At 36.4% G+C, this 15,544-nt stretch overlaps 1 protein-coding gene across 4 annotated transcripts in view; it reads right to left on the reverse strand.

Moving 5' to 3' along the window:
* CDC7 (cell division cycle 7) overlaps positions 1-15,544 on the reverse strand; it is a 25,816-nt gene continuing 10,272 nt past the window's right edge. For all 4 annotated transcript variants that reach the window (XM_010343864.3, XM_074381448.1, XM_074381447.1 and 1 more), the window contains 8 exons: positions 13,566-13,659; positions 13,333-13,475; positions 11,900-12,149; positions 11,170-11,265; positions 10,200-10,378; positions 9,341-9,423; positions 5,681-5,830; positions 1-1,734 (listed from right to left, as the gene is read on the reverse strand). In XM_010343864.3, the coding sequence (XP_010342166.1) occupies positions 1,337-1,734; positions 5,681-5,830; positions 9,341-9,423; positions 10,200-10,378; positions 11,170-11,265; positions 11,900-12,149; positions 13,333-13,475; positions 13,566-13,659 (1,393 nt within the window). In that variant the 3' untranslated portion in view covers positions 1-1,336. The remainder of the gene's footprint in view (positions 1,735-5,680; positions 5,831-9,340; positions 9,424-10,199; positions 10,379-11,169; positions 11,266-11,899; positions 12,150-13,332; positions 13,476-13,565; positions 13,660-15,544) is intronic.

The raw sequence follows: 15,544 nt of genomic DNA on the forward strand, positions 1-15,544 counted from the left end.
TAAAAAAATATAAAAGGATAACTTTATTAAATATACAAATTCAAGAGCATTCAATTTTTTAAAAAAAATTATGGCAGAAGAGCAGATGAATGGTAATGGTTTACATAGATATATCCTATATTTACCAAATAGTTTAGGTACATATACTGACCTATCAGTTCTCAAAATAACAAATATATGTCTCTAAACTGTATCTGTATTCTATGACTATTAAATAGGAAATATGTCAGCTGACCCACCCACCAGACTTTTTCTCATAGGAAGTCTGATACGCCATCACTCATACATATCATTTCTGAATATAAACTTCTATCTTGGGTCCTTTTCAACTTTGCCTACTTCATTATCTCTCTTCCAAACCCACCTAAGACTTAGTCAAAACAGGATATAGAGATCTGGATGGCTCTAGGCAGAGGAAAAAAATCTCCAACAACATTATCAACTCTCTATTCACTTTTCCTTTCAGCACCTACCTAGTTATATCTAAGATGGTGTGAAAAAACATATAATTCAAAAAAGAAAAGCATCTGGACTATCAATCTTCACCTTGGTCCTACAGCTTCCCTTTATCAACCAGTGTATGTATTATTTAACATTCCCAACTATAAACACATGCAATATTTAATAAAACATCCAGAAACTTTGTGGTCAGCACCATAAAATTTCTGAGGAGAATGTTTTAGGTAGGGCAGAGAAGAAGAAAAATCAAGAGAAGCCGTTAAGAAAAAATGGCAATTCACACTAAAATGCTTTCATAAAATATGTTTTTAAAATGGATAAATTCAATTTTAAGTGATATTTTGCCCCATGACCAACATTTCCTCCTTGTTTTAGTGTTCATAAAAGGCATACAATGTACCTCTAGAAAAGGAAATTATTTTCTTTACTTATAAAATTGTTAAGAGTACCAGCACCAGGTTGAGTTTTCCCAAAGTATACATAGCTCGTAAGTAACTCTAAAACAACCTACAAATTGTCTTTTGATTCATTTAATCCTCATCACATCCATTAATTTTAATTAATTAAAACTAAAACTGCTACTTTTTCTGCATATGTCAGTGAAAGGTAACTAGGGACACTAAAAATGTGACCTAATAGGAACCCACCTAAAATCTACTTAGGTGGGTTTAACTCAAAGAAAATCATGTTAGTCCCAAGAACTATGCCAGGCATTTTAAGTAGTCTTAATCTATATTTTAGAATGTGCCACCAAACACTAAAATGTTAAAATAAGTCATTCATCCTGCTGTGGTCTCTAAACAAGAACTTATGGCTATTACAAAGTATTCTTTTTTATTTTACCTCTTAACAGTCAACTTTAATTGAAGACCCATCATCATAAGCTCATATCTTTAAAAAATGGATGCAACAAAGCTTCTTCTGCTGTTATTCTTGAAGCTGGATTTAGATCTAGAAGTTTATCAAGTAGATCGTAAGCTTCATCAGGTACATCATTCCAGCCTTCTAAACTGGTAGTATACTCATCAAAACAACGCCCACAGCTATTACTATCCCCCTTTTTAAATGAATTCCCTGAGTATTGTCCTGGAGGCGTCTGTGTGAGGTGAGAAGCTTTACGGTCAGTTTTGTCTGAGAAAGTTGGTTGATGAGAAGCAGGCCCTTGTAGTGCATCACCTGTTAACTTGGGAGTGTTAGAATCCATACCCCTGAGTCTCTCACAGAGTTTTCTCAAGTCTTGTGCTGGAACTTCTTTGCTACATAATATTGATTTGCCTAAAAGCCAAAGAAGAAAAAGAAAAACAACAGAAAAAACCTGTTTTATTATTTGAATGTATCAGAAGCCTCTCTCATGAGGAACATGAAAGTCCAAACATACGCTTTATGGACACACAAACACACACAGACAGACAGACAGACAGACAGACAGACAGACACACACACACACACAGTGTGAGACAAGAGTACCACATATTACATTTAAGTTGTATTTGAATTGCATAGTGGGAAATAAAGTAGGAGACAGTAAGTAGAAAGCAGTGACTTACGAGCTATGCCAGGCACTCACTTGACTCTGCTAATTTCTCCAGCCTCAACTTATCATTCTATAATCTTAAACTAGCTGTAGCTCCCACACCCCCAGTCTACTTCCTTTCCAGGCTTCTATGCCTTTGACTACATGACTCCTGTCTTCGCCCAGGATGTCCTGCATGCCTCGTGTGTGCCCAGGACACTCTCACTGACATCACCACTCAGTTCAAGAATCGCCTCTGAGGCCTGACACCCTCAGAGAAAGTTGACCAGTTTCAGCTTCTATCATATCTTGGGAGCAGTTCCATTATTACTTTTGCTATCCTATATATGTCTGTCCACGTACTATACCGTGAGCTCTTTGAAGATAGGAACTGTCTTATTTATCTTCGGACTCCCAAAACCTAGCCTATGCCTGGTACATATTACATGCTCAGTTAATATCTGTCGGACTGGATAAAAAGGCATTATTCAACAACTCTGTTCAAATCACACATCCTTAGAGATGTTGTTCTTGACCAACCTATCCTAAATGAGCGTCTTCACTACCTTTTTCCTTTTATCTTTCTCAGTACCACTCATTTCTCATGGTATTTATTTGTGTTCTCTTCCTCACTAGAATTTAAGCTCTGTGAAAGCAGACTCGCAACAGTACCTGGCACACATAAAGCCCCAGTAAATATTTCTGAATGAACAAATAAACAATATCACAGTTTTAAAAAATATGTTTTTGAAATAACTTCCTGATGTGTTTATTATCAGATGTACAAAAATAAGTTAAGCACACAAATGGCAATCATGTATTATTTTTGCCTTGCATTTCCTTATTGAACAGAAATGTACTAAATGTACTAAATAAGTACCACAACACTTAGATGCCTTTCTGGGAATGCGGATTGCCAACAAAGTCATTATTACCTTTACATTTTCTGAACTAACTATTGGACTGGTGTATTAAGCCAAGAAAAAAAAGGGCAGGGGGGCAGGAAACAAACGGGGCAAGGGAGGAAACAGAAGAAACAAATCACCGAACACAAAATTTGCTGAGGGTACAATATGCCAACGCTTTTTTACTTTCAAATTGATTCTATTATTCCTATTCTCTTTAGAAAATTATAGCCAGAGGGAAATACTCATATAGTTTTATTCCTTTATTACAGGCGTCCCCAAACTTGTTACACAGGGGGCCGGTTCCCTGTCCCTCAGCCCGTTGGAGGGCCGCCACATACTGTGCTCCTCTCACTGACCACCAGTGAAAGAGGCGCCCCTTCCTGAAGTGCGGCGGGGGCCGGATAAACGGCCTCAGGGGGCCGCATGCAGCTCGTGGACCATAGTTTGGGGACGCCGGCTTTCTTAGCTTGTTATGAAGTCATAAAATAATTAGTAGTATATGTTATAGCATGTCACCAAGTTACACAATATGATTTTTTTGTATGACCAAAAAGAGGGTTCATTTAAAATCATCAGGAAAAATAACTTAAACTAGCACAATCAGTCAACATATTTTGCTACAGACTACTATGTGTCAGGAATTTGTTTCAGCTCAAGACTTTTCTTTTTAATTTATTCAACACAATTTGCTGTGTACTTAATGACAACCCACAATGGAGCCAGGTCTAAGGGTTGAGGACAGTGGAGTAGGTCACAGGTAAGAAAAGTAAAGGTGCTCTCACTGCTAATCTCAGCCAAGTATTTTCTTTAGGTTACAAAGGGGAACACCGGTGTTTGTTGAAATTTTGAGGCTTTTATACTCAGTCCAAAGTTATAGTAACATCTGACTAAAATAACTACAAATGTCATACTAATAGAACTGAGACAAGTGCTATGGCATTATTTATCTGAGATGGAGTCTCGCTCTGTCACCAGGCTGGAGTGTAGTGGCGCGATCCCGGCTCATTGCAACCTCTGCCTCCTGGGTTCAAGCGATTCTCCCGACTTAGCCTCCTAAGTAGCTGAGACCACAAATGTGTGCCACCATGCCCAGCAAATTTTTATATTTTTAGTAGAGATGGGTTTCACGATGTTGACCAGGATGGTCTCAATCTCCTGACCTCATGATCCACCTGCCTTGGCCTACCAAAGTGCTGCGATTACAGGCATGAGCCACTGCGCCCAGCCCTGTTTTTTTTTTTTTTTTTTTTTTTAATATATGAAAACAAGTATTACAATGATAAATCTCTAAAAGCTCTTGCTTGCTATCATGGTACTTGATTTGGAATATTTTTGTGTCCCATGTTGTACTTCCATTGTTTGCCCTGATTATAACCTGGATTACCAATGGGAGAGATTCAAGCTCTTCAATAAAATATTTTGGTGTTGGCCGATAGACTTTATGTTCATGAACGTCTCACAAAGTTAGTTAATAGTAAATGAAAGTTTTCTCAGTTGAGAATAAACTTGTTATGATTATTATTATGTAAGAATATCATTTCTAAGATATCAATCTTGCTTTCCATTCATGGTCACTTTACCCTTGTATGTCCTACAATAGGTACAAGATAGTTAAAAACTGTGGACTGACTTTGCTGTAGAAGCATATTTTGGCAAGCCTCTATTAACATGAGGCTTTCTTCACAACCACCACTAAGTTTTTCTTGTATATTAGACCATAGCACTGGTGCCTAAGCAAGGGTAGTAATTTTTGCAGTGGTTCTTAAAACACCAGTAGTTTCTTAGTCGAAATCACTTGTTTTTTTCAAACTAACAAGACTGGAGTCTTCCTAAGGATCTTACTTTTCTGAATCATATTTTCCAAGAATGGGCAGAGTCAGCAGGCATTTGTATTTCTTAAAGATTCGCAGATAATTCTGACATGCAACCCCAGTTAAGACACAATGATCCTGGGGCTGAGCACAAGGCAGCCCAGCTACTCTGGAGGTAGGCTGGCTGAAACTTTGTCCCCTGAGGTGTTCCATATTGTGTGTTAGTAAGCTGACTCAATCATACTTATTCCTTGGGAAAGTATTAACTATAATTGAGCTTGCAAAATAAACATTAAATGGGCATTTGAGTTCAGGTTGTTGGCCAGAGCAAGGCTGAGATAATTCTCACATGCCCTATGAAGTACACTGCATCTCCCAGTCTTGAAGATCTTGCATGGCTGAGTTGACATTCATGTCCAATATATGCTTACAATAATATTCCATCAGTTGAGACCTTCTATGCATTTTGCTTCTCTGCTACCCTAAACCCACACAACCTGACAACACACATTTCTATTCTCTTACCCAGTCCTTATTACACTATATTAACAATTAACTGTTTACTTGTTAGTATAGCCTATGATCATTTAAGGCAAGGACACACTAAGTACCAAGACGTAGTGCAACTGATGCTTAAAATACAAAAAAAAAAAACAAACAAAAAAAACATATTATTAAAGATATTTATGTAATGAAAGTGAAACCATAACTAAAAGGAATTAAGACTTTACTCATTAAGATTACAAAGGCAAACTTTAAATATTGCAATAGTGTATTAATTTGTGTTTAAAAAGATTAAGTGATTTTATGTATAGAGGAGAGGTGATGATAAATTTATTTTTAAGCAACTGAAGAATTTTCTACTTCATATTCGAACTTTATCAGGACTGAATGTATATTTGTGAAGAGAGTTTCATAATAATTTATTAAGCAATTTGTAGGAGATAATCAAAGGCATTTGTTTTGCTCTATAACACAAAACTGCTTACCAAAAGTTTTAGCAGCTTGGATAGTTTCTCTGGATCCCCGAATTGTCATAATTTGGGCCAAAGCAGTTAAATCATCACTGGCTTTATAAAATGGATATCGTCCACTAAGCAAAGAAAGAAATATGACACCTGCAGACCACATGTCGATTGCTGTAATAGAAGATAAATTTTAAAAATAAATTTCAAATTTCAAGTATATAATTTTATTATCTAAATCAATAGTCCTGAACATTTCGTATGCATTAGAATCATCTTGGGAGCCTTAAAAAATTCAGATGCTCAGACCCAGATATTTTGATTGCACAGTTCTGAAGTAGTTCAATGTTTTAAAAAAGTTCCTCAGGTGATTTTAATGTACAACCAGGATTAAGAATCCTCACTGCAAAATAGAATGTTTCCTTCTAGAGCAACATTTGGTACACTTAAAAGGTTATTTAGTCATTAGGAAACACTAGGTAAATGCACATTTTATAAGATCAAAAGGAATCCAAAAATAGCTATGTGGGAAAAAATCCGGATGATCCTCGATTATTACATACCATACCAAAGGGCTTTCATTTTAGTGAAAAGTAATGAATATTAGAAGCTCTTCTTCAGCTGACACTACCACTAGCTACTGCTCTAGAAACTTTTAAAAAATTGTATTTTTGTGCGGTTGTGAAGACTTTAATTTTTGTGAGTACAGAGTAGATGTATATATATTGATGAGGCATATGAGATGCTTTGGGGCCGGGCGCGGTGGCTCAAGTCTGTAATCCCAGCACTTTGGGAGGCCGAGGCGGGTGGATCACGAGGTCAAGAGGATCGAGACCATCCTGGTCAACATGGTGAAACCCCGTCTCTACTAAAAATACAAAAAATTAGCTGGGCATGGTGGCGTGTGCCTGTAATCCCAGCTACTCGGGAGGCTGAGGCAGGAGAATTGCCTAAACCCAGGAGGCGGAGGTTGCGGTGAGCCAAGATCGCGCCATTGCACTCCAGCCTGGGTAACAAGAGCGAAACTCCGTCTCAAAAAAAAAAAAAAAAAAAAAAAGAGATGTTTTGATACAGGCATGCAATGTGTAATAATCACATCCTGAAAATAGGGTATCCATTCCCTCAAGCATTTATCCTTTGTGTTACAAACAACTCAATTATCTTTTCTTTTCTTTCTTTTTTTTTTTTTTGAGACAGGGTCTCACTCTGTCGCCCAGGCTAGAATGCAGTGGAGCCATCTCAGCTCACTGCAACCTCTGCCTCCCAGGTTCAAGCAATTCTCATGCTTCAGCCTCTTGAGTAGCTGGGATTACAGGCACATGTCACTATGACCAGCTAATTTTTTTTTTCTTTTTGTAGTTTTAGTAGAGACAGGGTTTTGGCATGTTGGCCAGGCTGGTCTCAAGCTCCTGGGCTCAAGTGATCTGCCTGCCTTGGCTTCCCAAAGTGCTCTTTTAGTTATTTTTAAATGTACAATTAAATTATGATTGACTATAGTCCCCCTGTTGTGCTATCAAATACTATGTCTTATTCATCCTTTTTTTTTTTTTTTTTTTTTGAGATGAGGTCTGGCTCTGTTACCCAGGCTAGAGTGTGGTGGTGTGATCTCAGCCCACTGCAACCTCCATCTCCCAGGCTCAAGTGATCCTCCCACTTCAGCTTCCTGAGTAGCTAGGACCACGAGTGTACAGCTACTTTTTTGTATTTGGTAGAAATAGGGGTCTACCATGTTGCCCAGGCTAGTCTCGAGCTCCTGAGCTCAAGCAATCCACCTGCCTTGGTCTCCCAAAGTGTTGGGTTATTCATTTTTTTATAACTAGTTTTTGTACCCATTAGCCATCCCCACGTCCCCCACACCCTCCCACTACCCTTCTCAGCCTCTAGTAACTGTCTTTCCCCTCTCTATGGGTTCAACTGTTTTGATTTTTAGATCCCACAAATAAGTGAGAACACGCAATGCTTGTCTTTTGGTGCCTGGCTTATTTCACTTAACATAATGATCTCTAGTTCCATCCATGTTGTTACAAATGACAAGATCTTTTTCATGGCTGAATAGTACTCCATCGTGTGTAAGTACATTTTCTTTATCCATTTCTCTGTTGGTGGACACTTAGGACGCTTCCAAAACTTGGCTATTATGAACAGGGCTACAACAAACATGGGAGTGCAGATACCTCTCTGGTACATTGATATCCTTTCTCTTGGGTATATACCCAGCAATGGGATTGATGGATCATGCAGCAGTAGCTCTATTTTTTAGTTTTCTGAGGAAATCCAAACTGTTTTCCATAGTGGTTGTGCTAATTTACATTCCCACTATAGGAAGTTTAATCTTCTGACTTCTGGCAGTTAAAGATTATGACCAGCTAAACTTCTTGTTAAAAAGCTCCTTTTTTTTCTTTTCAGGGACGTCTCTTCTAATTGCTGACCTCCTCGTGTCACCAGGTTATATGCTCTCTATTCCTTTGGCTACTGTATCACTTGCCTGCCTTCCTTTCTTTTCTTTTCTCTTTCTCTTTGAGATGAGATGAAGTTTCACTTTTGTTGCCCAGGCTGGAATGCAATGGTGGGATCTCAGCTCACCACAACCTCTGCCTCCTGGGTTCAAGTGATTCTTCTGCCTCAGCCTCCCAAGTAGCTGGGATTACAGGTGTGCACCACTCATACCCAGCTAATTTTTGTATTTTTAGTAGAGAAGGCCAGGCTGGTCTCAAACTCCTGACCTCAGGTGATCCGCCCATCTCAGCCTCCAAAAGTGCTGGGATTACAGCGTGAGAAAGTGCACCCAGCCAAAATTAAACTTTTTTAGTTTCCTGTATGCTGTTTCTTGAGTTCCTTGGCTCATGCCTCTATGCTAACTTCCCAGCACAATTTACATTCTAAGAGATATTTCTTTCATGAATTTCCTTCCATAATCTGTTTGGATTAGGATTTAGATACTCCTTGAATACCTTGTATAAGTTTTATTACCATACTCAACAAGTTACTTTGTAATTATCTGACGGTATGTCTTGACTAGTGTGAACAGATGATCTCATTTGTTTGTTTATTTTATCATTAGCAAGCAAGAACAGACATGCAATGAATGAATGCATTTCTTCAAAGCCCAGAACTCAAGTGAATAGCAGGATTCATCTATTCATTCAAGATGTTTCCTGGATTCCAGCTCCATGATAACTTTGTAGATTGTGGAACACTTTTTTCTTTTTCAAAACCTAATTGATATTATATTGTTTATATAATAACAAAAATTTTAATCGAACACAATTGTATCTACATCACAGGAAACTTTTGCGGTATTAAGCAAGCAAATAAAATGCTTTAAGTCTTTGGCTGGCAAAAACTATTAAACATAACTTTTCCCCCACAAAGGTGATGTCAACAAAATTCCGTACATTACATTTTGCATATTTATTTATAAGACGGCAAGATCATCTTGTAAATAAATATGTGAAATGTAACCTATTGAAAAAAGTTAAAAAACAGGCAAAATTGGGATTAAAAACTTTCATAAAAAATAGCATTAGTTCAAAAATAGGAATGCCACACTGCTAGAACTGCTTACGTAACTTAATTAAAAGCAGAAGAGCTCAAATATTACTCATAAATAGACAGAGATCATAAAATAAAATATAACCAGGACAATCCATTTTAATTGCGTTCTGTATTTCCAGTGCAACATACCTGTAGTTTGATTGGGGCACTTTGTCAAGACCTCTGGTGCTCTGAATCCTGGTGTACCTGCCCTAGGGGCAACCTGCTGACGCCTTATGATGAAATAAGATTTCGCTAGTTATGTTAAAGTTGAACTATTTAAGTCTAAAAAATAACATTCATCAATTTAGTTCGCAGTAAATTTTGCCTTGATAACTATATAAGTATTACTATAAAGTGATAATCTAGTGTGATAAAAATTCTAGATTTTGCTTCTACTGTTTTTTTACCCCCTCTACTAATTCCCCACTTATTCCAGAAAGGTTTTAAAATAACTTCCAAGAATAAAAAGTATCAGTAGACAATAAGAGCCATAATAGAAAAATAGAACCCAACAGCAATTCGCAGGTATAAAAATTAATTTCCATTTGGGGTAACTGATCAAAGATATACTTATATATTTGAATTAATCAGGAAAGGCTTTATGAAAGCCAAGTCTTAAAAGAGATGGGGGTGGGATTAAGAGAGGAGCTCTACTGTTTGGTTCTGGTTACCCCACATAAGTGAGACTAAAGAGAGAAAACAGGAAAGATCACATCAGCAAGCAAAATGTGTGATTCTAAGTTTCTGAAAAAGCCACTCCCTCCCAGTTATCTGTATATAAGAGCAAATGTGCTTTCCAGAGTATATCCATATTAAATGCATAATATATGAAAACTGTTTATCATTTGCTCTTCAAGATACTACTGTTCTGCATCGAGGCCCATTGTAGTTCACTGATCTGTGTTGATCTGCACTCACTCAATCAATTATCCACCCAAATCAATGCAATTTCTAATCTTGTCTGGCAGCATGCTGGGGATTTTATAACACCATCAAAACACATTACCTTGAAAGGCAAATACTACAAACTTTATCTGTTGCATAGCAGTCACAGGTCAGGCTAGCTGGGCAAGAACTGACAGTTTTCCTCATCACACTGCTATTCATCACTTTTGTAGAAATGGCCTTCTTTTTTGTTGCTAACTTTCTAGACAGTACATCCACAGTCTTTGACTGCTTCATGAGCTGTAAAAGAAAAGTCTTTTCTATTTTTATGACATTTAACATGATGTCCTAAAATACTAGTATGGCAAAAAGCAATAGCGGAAGCATAAGTTTAAAAACTGCTGAATGGCTACTGGACTGCAAATAAACAGTTGTCTGTTAAACAGTTGTCTATTAAAATGTTTAAGCTCTTCTTGAATTTTTTCTGTAAAGTTGCCTTATATTAAAATTTACTAATTAGTCCTAGCTTGGCCAACATTTTACTTATACTTACTTTATTAGAACTTTTCCTGATACATTGCGAAAATATAAAACAGTTATGTTCTAGTGTCTAACTCCATTTCAGAACTGTAAACTGCACAAGTACATTGGCTAAAATCAGTTTTAATTTGTTGTTCATGCTGTCTAGCTATCACAGATATCGTAAGTCAATCTGAAATCATCTACATTGTTGACAATTTTGTTAACTTTACAAACATCTTTACACTAACAACTATGTGTCAGAAGAGTCAGCTAGATGCAGGGAGCTCACACTCTAGCAATGACAGAAAAGCCCTTAATGTTCTAAATGTTCCTCTAGAGAAAGAGCAGTAATAGCTGACCAAAAATGAGGAAAAATTCCACCAGAAAAGTTCAGAAAAAAACTGAAGAAAACAAGTTTTGACTAAATGCTCACAGCAGCAATATCTTCTGCCAAAGCCAAACTCTACTTTAAAAAAATTTCTGATAATAAATCTTAATCTAGTTATTACCTAAAATTCTCTTCAGTGAATGACTGACTGACCATTGCACTATTAAGCTACATTACTTACTTTCACTGCAGGGCTCTCATGTGAAATGGAGCTGTGTATATTGAAATTTCTTTCTCCAAAAACAGAGCGCTGGACAGAAAGGCCTACAGATCCCTCCTACAATACCAACAAAAACAAGGAAAATAAGGATTATATCTGTAACACTTTCTGCCAGCTGTACTCTGCCATAGTTTTGAAAGAGTTAAATGAGATCAAACAAAAACAGCTGCATCCAAGTCATTCTCAGGCACCAAACCACTTCTGTGAAAGGAGAAAATAGTCTAGACAAAACTCAACACCCATACAATGTTATCATAGTCCACAAATATATATAACTAAAAAAACTTCAAAAACCACCTGCACGGATGTTACATTTTGCTGTGCAGCTAAAATGGAGATAGACACTTCAGAATTTCTCCCCTATAACTAATCCTTTCTTTTAAAAAGGATAATTAATACAAACTTTTTAACATGCAGGGAAAATGTAATATTTTCCATTTTTGTCATAAAATATAGTTTCATAATAGTTAATGTCAGATATTATACACTGACAAAGTAAATTTTAGTTTTAAAATGGGAAGCAAAATGATTCAGCACAAATCTTAGTGAAAATTTAATCAATACATATAACAAATGTAAAAAAAAAAAAGTGTTTCAAATTACAAGTAGTATCCTAGTATTCTATCTCCCTCTGTTGGTTGAAGGAGTACATTTCTAAAACAGTGTCAGTACTTAAGAAATAAAAGAGAACCTTTCCATCTTTTCCTTGTTTAATCTGAATTTGTGCATTTGTGTAGGGTCTTTTCACAGAGGCTTTTGTGGTGGACTGCTGATCCAGCTCCTTAGGTACAGGGCCACTCAATGGAATCTTGTTTCCCGTTATTACATGGGATTTGTTTTGTGAACACCTTTCCTGCTGAGCTTCAGACTGGACAAATTTGAGAAGCTCTATTTTCGTATCATGGGTTCCTTGGGCCAAACCAAAGTCTACCAAGGCGTACCTAAGAGACAAAATTAAGCATTTTTACTTATCTGTAACAATTAAAGCTTAGTAACATTGTAATACTCTCAAGCCATCCTCATAAAAACTGTAATTTTGGGGGGGAATCAATTAGGAATTTAGAGCATTCTGTTGTTTTTGGGGGGATGGAATTTATAGCATCTGGAAAAAAGAAAAAAGTTTTCTAGACAAAGTAAGAATTTAATAGCTAACGAGGATTTAAAATTAAGATGTATCCCACAATCAATCAAATTTTCTTTTTCCAATGGTCTGTGTTAATAAGGCAGAGGAGGAATACATAACATAAACACAATCCTTTGTTCTGATGGTGGCAGAGATGGCATCATAACATAATTTCTAGTTAAGCAAGTTTAAAAAAATTAAAATCATGGTTTTAAAATCTGATTCTATTAAAGAAAATTAAAAAGTCAGGGGTCTAAAAGCCCAAGAAAGAAGTTATAATCTTACTCCGTTCAATACGAACCATTATATAAATAGAGGTATTTGTTATTTTCAGCTTATAATTTCTCTATAATTATAATCGGCATTAAGAAGTATACATAAAAATAAAACCTTTGTGTTAAAACAGGAAATTGGCTATCAAGTGGTCCAATCCCCTCACTTACTAGAAAATAAAAATGAAGTCCAGAGATAAGAGACTTGTCTAAGGTCAAAAATTACTAGACTCTGTCTAAGTCTCTTAGTTCAGTGCTATTTCCCCTGAACCAGGGTACATCTAATAATGTATCTTGCTCCACGAATACAATTTTAATTATCTTCTTCACCACATTTCCCTTCCCCATCACAATGAAACTTTGAAACAGAAATAATGTGTATGGCTGTTGTAGTATGTTACGTTACGTTTAAGAGATACAGGTCAGAGGATACAAAGGAGCAGATGTGTAGGATAAATAAATCTAGACCTAATGCACACTCTGCAGACTACAGGTAATAAAACTGTACTGTATATGGAATTAATGCTAAATAAGTAAATTTTAGCTGCTGTTGCCATAAAAACAAAAACAAAATGGATAACATAAATATTTGCTTCACAATAGTAACCTTTTTACTATCTTTATACTTTTTTACTAACATCATGTTCAGTACCTTAAAATAGACAATAACATTTTTTTTTAAAAAAAGAGAAACAGGGTAAATAGTTTCTGGTAACTATTCATACTTACTTTTTCAAGCGCCTATTATATAAAAAATTGCTGGGCTTAACATCACGGTGAACAATACCAAACTGATGAATGCGCTTCAAAGCCTTGAACAGATTAAACATATATTCCCGGACTTCTTGAAAGGAAAGAGAATTCAAAATGTCCTAAAATAAAGTTATGAATGAAATGAGTTGTAAATACTGTCTGCAATTAAATATTTAGCTAATAAAAATTCAAGAAATATTAAAACCTACCAAAAATGACTCATGCTCCAGATATGGCATAGCAATAACGACATGATCATTCTTCCTAAAGCAGTATTTAACTCCCATGACATTATCTTGCCCCCTAGTGGAAAAAGGCACAATGAACTTTTAGAGGAAAGGTCAGAGAACTGAAACATGCCTAAACAATATAATTTTAGCAATGCATACATATTGGTAAAAAATTGACTTAAAATCATCATCACATAATATAAACACAAGTGACCTGTGTTCTTATGTTACAGTTTTCTTTGAAAACAAAAATAGCACTAGTTTTGAGGTTACCATAATAATTCAAATGAGGTAATTATAGTTTTAACTGGGGAAGTGGCAGAGTGAGAAAAAAGGGAAAAGATGAATAAGAACAAATTAATAAGACTTAGCAGATAAGATGGTAACAGTAATAAATAAATGAAGGTCACTAAACTAATAGAGCCAGGATTTGAACTCAGGCATTTTTCTCCAGATATATGCTCTTAATCACTATGCTTCATAAAAGAGGAAAATAGGACAAAGATGATTTCCATGATTTTGAACCTGAGTAAGAAAACAATAGAGATATCAACAAAACAAATAGAGAAACCAGTAAAAGAAGCATCTAAAATCAGACCTCATCATTTTGATAGAGATATCTAGATAAATGGACAAACCTGAAGTGAGAAGAGAATGAGAAATCAGTGAGAGTATCTGAAGAGAAGTGATACCTAGAAATATGAAAATTAACAGAAAGAAAAGAAAACTAAGCTGGGAAGAAGACAAGTTAGAGAGCAAAATAAGAAAGGAATTTTGAAGGAAGAGTTATCAGCATGGAAGTCAAAGAGAGTAACAACTGAGGGAAGGTTTTTAGTTTGGCAAAGAGTAATTAACTGGTAATTTTTCAGAGAGCAATTTAAGTGAAAGGAAGAAATATAAGAGAAGAAAAATGTAACACAGTGGAAGGTGAGCCTAAAGACAATTTGCCTGACTGCACTGTCAGATCAGAGGAAGGCATTTTTAGCATGTACTTTTTTGAAGCACAGAGAAAGAAAAAGTGGTAGAGGGAGACAGTTGAAGTATGGAAAAAGGGTTGATCACATGTAGGGTGTAAGAATGTATGCAAGCATTCTTTACAGAGGCCATTTCATTTTCTTGTCTTCTAGAATATGCAGAAGGTGAAACAAACAGGTTTATTTATTCATTCAATATTGAGTGGGTACTGTTACTTGCTGTTAGGCATTATAGACATTAGTGATGCAATGGTGAATAAAATTTACACAATTTTTGGCCTCATGGAGTTTACTATCTAGTGACAATACAGACAATAACAAGGTAATTTATAATGACAGATTATGGTAAGGGCTTTGAAAGAAATAAAAAGACGCTGTGACAACAACAAAAAAATAGGAGAATCTAACTTAATTCAGAGAAGACATCTTTCAAGCAGTGCCACTCTTTTTTTTTCTCCTTAGCGACAAGGTCTCGTTTTGCTGACCAGGCGGGATGGAGGGCAGTACTGTGATAACAGGTCACTGCAGCCTCAAACTCCTGGGTGCAAGTGATCCTCCTACCTCAGCCTCCTGAGTAGCTGGGACTACAGGTATGTGCCAGCATGCCTGGCTAACTTTTAAGTTTTTTGTACAGATGGGATCTTGTTATGTTGCCCAGGCAGGTCTCAAACTCTTAGCCTCAAATAATCCTTCCAAAGTGCTGGGATTACAAGCATGGGCTACTGCTCCTAGTTTCACTCTTGCTCAGATCAGAAGATGAAGGGTCAGCAGGCAAAGACTGGGAGAACTCTTCCCAAATGAGGAAACAGTCTGGGCAGTGGCCCTGAGGTTAGAAAGCTTCTGAAACAAATCTGAGAAACTAGAGAAATGGAGCGCAGTGAGGGAGGTGGGAAGATGGGCATAAGAAAGTTGATTTTTTTTTCAAACTACACAATGAAATACCACTGAAAAATTTTAAGTGGTCGAATTAATGACCCAATTTAA

This window comes from Saimiri boliviensis, chromosome 11, assembly GCF_048565385.1.
Source record: "Saimiri boliviensis isolate mSaiBol1 chromosome 11, mSaiBol1.pri, whole genome shotgun sequence".
Taxonomy (NCBI): domain Eukaryota; kingdom Metazoa; phylum Chordata; class Mammalia; order Primates; family Cebidae; genus Saimiri; species Saimiri boliviensis.